General features: G+C 44.2%; 1 protein-coding gene across 2 annotated transcripts in view; it reads right to left on the bottom strand.

Annotated features, from left to right (window-relative positions):
* The window catches only part of iqgap2 (IQ motif containing GTPase activating protein 2), a 99,662-nt gene that overhangs the window by 26,318 nt on the left and 65,844 nt on the right, over positions 1-7,500 (bottom strand). For both annotated transcript variants that reach the window (XM_080738858.1, XM_080738859.1), the window contains exons 21-26: positions 6,898-6,969; positions 4,416-4,485; positions 2,760-2,968; positions 1,438-1,602; positions 1,038-1,201; positions 245-469 (exon numbers count right to left, since the gene is read on the bottom strand). In XM_080738858.1, coding sequence (XP_080594984.1) covers positions 245-469; positions 1,038-1,201; positions 1,438-1,602; positions 2,760-2,968; positions 4,416-4,485; positions 6,898-6,969 — 905 coding nt within the window. The remainder of the gene's footprint in view (positions 1-244; positions 470-1,037; positions 1,202-1,437; positions 1,603-2,759; positions 2,969-4,415; positions 4,486-6,897; positions 6,970-7,500) is intronic.

The following is a 7,500-nucleotide window of genomic DNA, read 5'->3' as shown; positions in this document are numbered from 1 at the left end:
TGTGCAGATACCCCTCTACATATACTTAAACTTTATGTTGGTTTGTTTACAGTTGAGTGAGAAAAAACAATGTTGCACATTAAGTTAATCATCTGAGGACCGGTCGTGTGTGATGTGATGACGTCATCAAACGATAAAGTCGACTTCAACTCAACGTTTTAATGAGTCGAGTCGACTTGCAAAAATCACAAGTCGTTAATGCCCTAGTGTGTGTGCGTGCGTGCGTGCGTGCGTGTGTGTGTACCTGGCCTCTCCTGTGCTGCTCTCCATCTGGTTGACCCAGCTCTTGTAGACGTCCACAGGGTTGGTGTTGAGGCCCAGGCTGCGGTCGGTCAGCAGCTCTCTGACCACGCCCCCCAGCAGGGCGCGCAGCGCATTGTGGCCCCGCGCGCCCCGGTTGAACGACACCACCATCTTAATGACCGTGGGGTTCCCTGTCACGATGTCCTGCAGCTGGTCCACCTTGGACCTGGGACACGCACGTGCACGCGCACACGCACACGCACACGCAAACAAACACACGCAAGCAAACACACACAAACACACACACACACGCACAGACACATGCTAGCGTTAATTTCCAAATGACGGAAGCATTTGGAAATTGTCACTGGATCTCACTGGATCTCCTAAAATGTCATACAATAAATACGGTGAAGAAGCAGGCCGACTGCCTGGAATAGACTCCCAGTGCACCTAAGACAGGCTGCCTCTGTATGTAGACCGCTTTAAAGCACAGCTCAAGAGCTATTTCTTCACTCTTGATTTTAGCTGATTTTAAATCCCTATGTTTTTATTCTTATTCATGTTCGCATTGTTTGGAAATTGTTCTGTTTTTAGGGTTGAGTTCATATTGACGTTTTGAATGTTTTTATTGTTGTTTTGTGGTTTTGCTTTTCTTTTCTGTTTTTATTGTTAATGCATGTATAGCATTTATTTTTGCACTGTAAAGCACTTTGAGCTGCATTTCTTGTCATGAAAGGTTCTATACAATTAAAGTGTATTATTATTATTATTAGTGTTACACTGAGCCTCACTTGATCTCCTCCTCCAGAGCGGTCTTGAACAGCTTCAGCAGGAGGTACTCCTCTCTCTGGTTGGAGGCGTAGTTGTACAGTGTGAAGATCACCGTGTCCATGAACTTAGTGGACTTGTTCTGAGGCATCTGGAAGATCAGCTTAGCCAGGTAGGACGGGTTGGTCTGAGAGAGAGAGGGAGAGACACACAGAGACAGAGAGACAGTTACATAGAGACAGTTACATAGAGACAGTTACAGAGAGACAGTTACAGAGAGACAGTTACAGTACATGGAGACAGACAGAGGATCTGCAAACAGAGAATGAAAGAGCACAGGGACATCCTGGAGGAAGAGACGCCTACTGTAAAACCTACTGTACATTTGTGTGTATCCTGGATGGCTAAGAGGACTATGCTGACCTGCAGTAGGTAGAAGAGGTGTTGGTAGGCCTCCAGTTTCCTCCTCCTTCCTTTACTGAGACCCTTCAGTCCCAGCCTACTGGCTCCTCCTACTCCTACTCCTCCTCCACCCGATTCCATCTCCTCTTTCACCTTCTTCATCTTCTTACTGTGGAGGACCACGTCCTGGAACACATACACACAAACACAACACACATTTGAAATCTTTATTCATGTCCGACATGAACAGAAGTACCAGGAAGCCTCATACAAAGAACATAAACGATGACAGTGCAGTCGGACAATATGAAAGACCAGACGGTTACAAATAGCTTAGTCTCGCGTGGCCAGACTGTTGCCTATAACGCGATTTGCAAATGCTCCCGGCATACCGTCTGGGGCACGGGAATAGAAACGATGAGTGCGAGATAGAGCAGATGTGACGCAACCGTTCCCTTGGTGCAGTAGCAATAACAAGTCCTACTGGAACCGTTTTGTCTCCTTTCAACATTTTTTGGGGCTTTATTTCGTCTTTCTCTGGTGTTATTGGTGTTACTTCCATTTTGTTTTCAAACGTTTTCTTAAACTATACACCCATAACAAGAATATGCCGCTCGAATGGCTCTGTCTGTGCAAGTGTGTTTCTGTTATGTTTCCAGTGGGACTACAGTTCATTATAATTACTCTGTCTGTGCTAGCGTTCTTCTGTTATGTTTCCAGTGGGACTACAGTTCATTGTAATGACTCTGTCTGTGCTAGTGTGCTTCTGTTATGTTCCCAATGGGACTTCCAGGGGACTACAGTTCAGTGCAGCAGTGGCTACTTCCGACACTCGCCGTTCGGGAGCTGCCGTTCCAGACTCTACATTGCATTCCGAGATTGTGGAATAGTTGTCTGGCTACACGATACTACAAATAGCTTAGACGACAGAACAGTGTTACTGTACATACATAGACCGTGAAATAAATATGGGCGGTAGGAAGTGATGACGTCACCATTGGTTTCTATCAGAGTGAAAATGAAGCTTGTATTGACCTCTTATGGGTGTCTGTCCGCCATCATTGTATTAATGGAACCCAGGGAATACTATCGGCTGCTGCCAACGCAATGTGCAACCGCAGGGATACTTGTGTTGAAACAAGACTCTAAACCAGCAACAGGAACCATAAAGTATTTCCACAGAGCTTCTAAATACGGCACAAACTTGTCGACGCAGTTGGCACAACATATCCGAAAGGGTATCTCTCACCTGTAGTGTAATTCTGTTCTTGACCAGTAGGAGGGGGTGTTTCTCACCTGCAGTGTAATTCTGTTCTTGACCAGAAGGAGGGGGTGTTTCTCACCTGCAGTGTAATTCTGTTCTTGACCAGCAGGCCTATCTTGATGTCCATCAGGTTCAGGTCTTTCTCCATCTGCTGGTTGGAGCGGATCTTGGTGACCACTTCCTCCCGGAGCCGTGTCACTTCCTGCTCCTCCGTTAGGTCCAGAGGACTCTGCTCCAGGAGGTGAACGAACTTACGGACCACCGAGAGGGGGGGGTCCTGAGCCCCCGCTGAAACACACACACGCGCGCGCGCGCACACGCACACACACACCAAAGATCACGCAAATCAGTACACAGTATCTCAGTGATGTCATAAGATCAAGAGGAATTTGTCCGATATTTCATATTCCATCCTAATTGGCTAACATTGGCTTCCAGGATTTGAGTTTTCAGGATTGGTCAGTCTTGAACAAAACGCCTCAAATCATGAACGCAGCTTGCGATTTCCGAGAAATTTTGCACGCACATTCCCACTAGGTCAAGGAACAAATGCCACCCTTTTCACATTGGCCTGTTATAGCGCCACCCAGCAGGTCAACTTTAGTTAAACTCATTTTTGGCACAACATGCCTCAAATCATGCATGCAGTCCGATCGCTGTGAAATGCCCAAGAAGACATGACACCCTTTTCACATTGGACTATTAGAGCGCCACCAGGAGGCCACAATAACCTAGCCTGGCGGGGCCCGACGTCATACTGCGTTCACTAACTCATTCCTTCCCCAGTATAACGTCTGGCCTTAGGCAGCGAGTATCCTGATTATTTTCTGATCGGGGCCAATCAGTGACTGCTGTCCGCACAACAAACGTAGTCTTCCTGACAACAAGTGAAAAGCTTCCCCTGATTGGTCCCTGTGTAGATGGTGACATAAAATAATGCTGCCGTTTGCTGCAGCATTTTCAAAACAACAATGGCTACCCTAGATGCAACAAGTGTAACAGTTAACGCTGAATCGATAAAACAAGCAATAAGTGAAGTTATTCCAGAGTTGGAATCAATTACAACAATTAAAAAGGAACAGCGGAGTTCATCGGCCAAAAAGACGTGTTTATTTGCCGTTCTTCCGACTGGCTGAGAGATGTTTTGCTACGCTGATTGGTTAGAGGAGTCTGTCTGTCAAGGCAAGTACTCCCGCCCACTTTTCAAGCTGCCAATAGGCCGAAGCCCAGACGTTATACTGGGGAAGGAATAAGTGAGTGAACGCAGTATGACGTCGGGCCCCACCAGGCTAAAAATAACCTACCTGACCTAGTGAAGACCTGTGCTTCTAGTTTTAGTCGACTAAATACTGCAGATTTCAGCCGACTAAATCTACAGTTGATTTAGTCGAGGTGATGGTGTGGTAATGGTTTATTTTACACTTGCTGAAATTAGACTTGTTTATGTTGCGCTGTGAGCTTGTAGATCTGCTATTCTCAGAGCATAGATCTGCTATGTTCAGCTCATGACGTTGTGAGCTTGTAGATCGACTATTTAGGCTATCCAGGAATACTAACGTTCAAAGTGTGCATTTGTGAGTGTTAGTATGTGCGTGTGTGTGTGTGTGTGTGTGTGTGTGTGTGTGTGTGTGTGTGTGTGTGTGTGTGTGTGTGTGTGTGTGCGCGTGCGTGCGTGCGTGCGTGCGTGCGTGTGTGCCTGTGTGCATGCGTGTGTGTGTGTGTGCATGTGACTCACTCAGTGTCCGGTAGTTTTCTCTGGCTTTGTTTGCCTTCAGGAAGGCTTGGATCTTCACAATGTCCTTCTCCTGAACACGCGCACGCACACGCACACGCACACACACACACACACACACACACACACACACACACACACACACACACACACACACACACCAAGGTCCATTATTTATTCAGCATTTGAGCCACAAAACCATCAATTGATTAAATTTATCCTCCCAAAACGTAGAATATTCTATTGTCGTTGGATCAGATTTTGTCCACAATTCCATGTTGTATTGATGTTGGTACCATAGGAGAGATAACAGGCAAACATTGATCAAAATAACAATTCTTCTACATTCTCTAATTGTGTAGAATTATGGTAAATTAACTAATGCAGATATTTAACAATCTTTTGACTTCTTGAGAGCGTAACATGAAACCAAATGGAGAAAGAGTTAAAAATCTATAAGGGTCCATTTGGTTACAACTCTCCTCATTTAGCTGGGGACCACCTGGAACCCCCTCAAGGACCACTGGTGGTCTGGTGTCTGCTAAATGTCTAAATTGTTAACTAAGTCAGTCAAAATGTGAGGACCAAACAAACCTTGGTATCCAGTATTTTTTTCCTTCCAAATATAAAGTACCGTATACAGTATGTTATCTTTTAAATCCCTTTGAAACAGTCAAATATGTGTGTATTAGGGCATTCATCAAATATTCGAATATCAAAGTCACTATTCGACGTTGTTCACCGAAGTCGAATATTCGCTTGTTTTTTTTTTTTTTTATTGTTTTCTCTTTAAAAAATATATACTGTAGCCTAGTTTAGATAGGAAGTCATAAGAATGAGTTGTTAATGCCCCTGGTGGATGAATTTGTTAATGCTCTATACCAGGGGTTCTCAACCCTTTTTAGGCCGTGACCCCCAAAATAAGCATATTTGAACTGGGGACCCCCACCCTGACAAGCACTTGGAATTGTAGGTATTACATTTAATGTGACTCAGATAAATATTGTGAAAATAGCAGATCTACATGCTCGCAACGCGAGGTGTTGTGAGCATGTAGATCTGCTATTTTCACAATTAGATGTTCGCCTCTTGCTTACTTAATATTTGACAGTTTGGCCAGTCCTGTCGAATATTCGACTATTTGAATACTTTGAGGTAGAATAATTTGCATACTAAAAATCACTATTTGTGAATGCCCTAGTGTGTATATGGAATGACATGATGGGTGCGTTCGGAAATGCGCACTCAACGCACTGGTGTGCCATGTTGTCGTTTGTTTATTCGGTGCACTTGGTGCGTTGTCGTTCGGAAATCCAGTGCGAGACGCACCGGTGTGCTGAGTGCACTGAGCGACCCTACTCAGAAGATGGGGTTTGACAGTGTGGTGCGTCAGTGCTGTGTTTTGATTGGTTGGTTTTCATGGCCATGTCTCGAGCGCTTCTCAGCTGTGAACAATGGAGGAAATGACCGCAAAATGCAGCATTTGCAGCTTTGTTGGTCGTTTGGGCTTGATAGTTTCACACACATAAACGTGTAAACTAACAGCAGGTATGCCAATGTTAGGAATTACATATGCTTTCAATATCAACGTTACGTTAGCATACTTAACTCATTGAGTGCCAATCCCGAACTAGTTCGGCTTTATTAGCGTATCGTAGAGTGCCGATCCCGAACAAGTTCGGCTTTAAAAAAAAAAAAAAAAAAAAAATTGAAAAATTTTTTGTTGAATTTTTTTTTTTTTTTTTTGGACCCCATCAAATCTGGTGAACATGATTTCAATCGCGATTTTGCATGTTCCACCCCCATACAACCCCATCTAACATACAGGGCAGCCATTTTTGTTTACATTACATGTAAAACATAATGGCGATTATCTCAAGAATGCCTGAACGGATTTCCAATCGGATTTTTTTGTTTGAAAGCTGTGAACAAACTGCACAAATCCACTCCAATGCAATCCAGGATTGCATTGGATTTTTTAGAGCTCATTCTTCTCTGTTTTTTTCCCATGCATGAGGTGTGCAAGGTTTAATCATGGCTAAGTTGACGAAAATAAGGCTTCTAAAATGCTTGGTAGCCAATAGCTAACTTCAAGCTAACTTCATCCTCTTCCTGTACATGCACAAAGGAAAGTGTTCAGGCAAGTCATGGCTCCAGGGCTTGGGCATGCATTACCAGCATATCTCTATTATTCTCTGGTCACTGGGCGCCCTCTAGTGGTGATAGGCTGGCACTCAATGAGTTAACAACTGCTGCTTTTCAGAAAGTTTACGTTCAGAGTTCAGAGTGAAAAAGCACACAGCTGCCTCTTAACTGGTCGTTCGTAAATAAGCCACACTGAACGCACTCTACAACGTCACGCCCACTCACTACACTGAGCACACACCCGGTGCGGGTTTCCGAACGCACCCCATAACTCAGTATATTTAGTGTATGGAATGTTTCATATTTAATATTTAGGTCATAGAATGACACAAGGACTCACGTGATCTTTGAAGAACTGTTTCCTCTGGGTGAACGTACGTTTAGCTCTCCACATCTTCACCATGGACTGGAGCTGAAACACGGAACACATGGACATGGAACACACAACACATGGACTGGAGCTGAAACACGGAACACATGGACATGGAACACACAACACATGGACATGGAACACACAACACATGGACTGGAGCTGAAACATGAACACATGGACATGGAACACACAACACATGGACTGGAGCTGAAACATGAACACATGGACATGGAACACACAACACATGGACTGGAGCTGAAACATGAACACATGGACATGGAACACACAACACATGGACTGGAGCTGAAACATTGAACACATTAGGGATTGGACAATATGAGAATTTGATATCATGATTATTGTGACCAAAGTAATTACGATTTATGATATTATCGCGACAATCAAAATATCCCCAACATCCATTATTCTGGGGCGGAACATTTGCCAAAAAATAGCAGATCTACAAGCTCACAACCCGTCACGTTGTGACGCGTTGTGAGCTTGTAGATCAGCTATTTTTTTGGGCAAAGAGATTTGGTAGAGTGAAAAAAAAAGACTGTATCAAGTAGA

The sequence above is a fragment of the Nannobrachium achirus genome (assembly GCF_963921795.1).
Source record: "Nannobrachium achirus genome assembly, chromosome: 12".
Lineage (NCBI taxonomy): Eukaryota > Metazoa > Chordata > Actinopteri > Myctophiformes > Myctophidae > Nannobrachium > Nannobrachium achirus.
The sequence above is the reverse complement of the archived record's forward strand: the minus strand, read 5'-3'. Positions and strand labels throughout refer to the sequence as shown.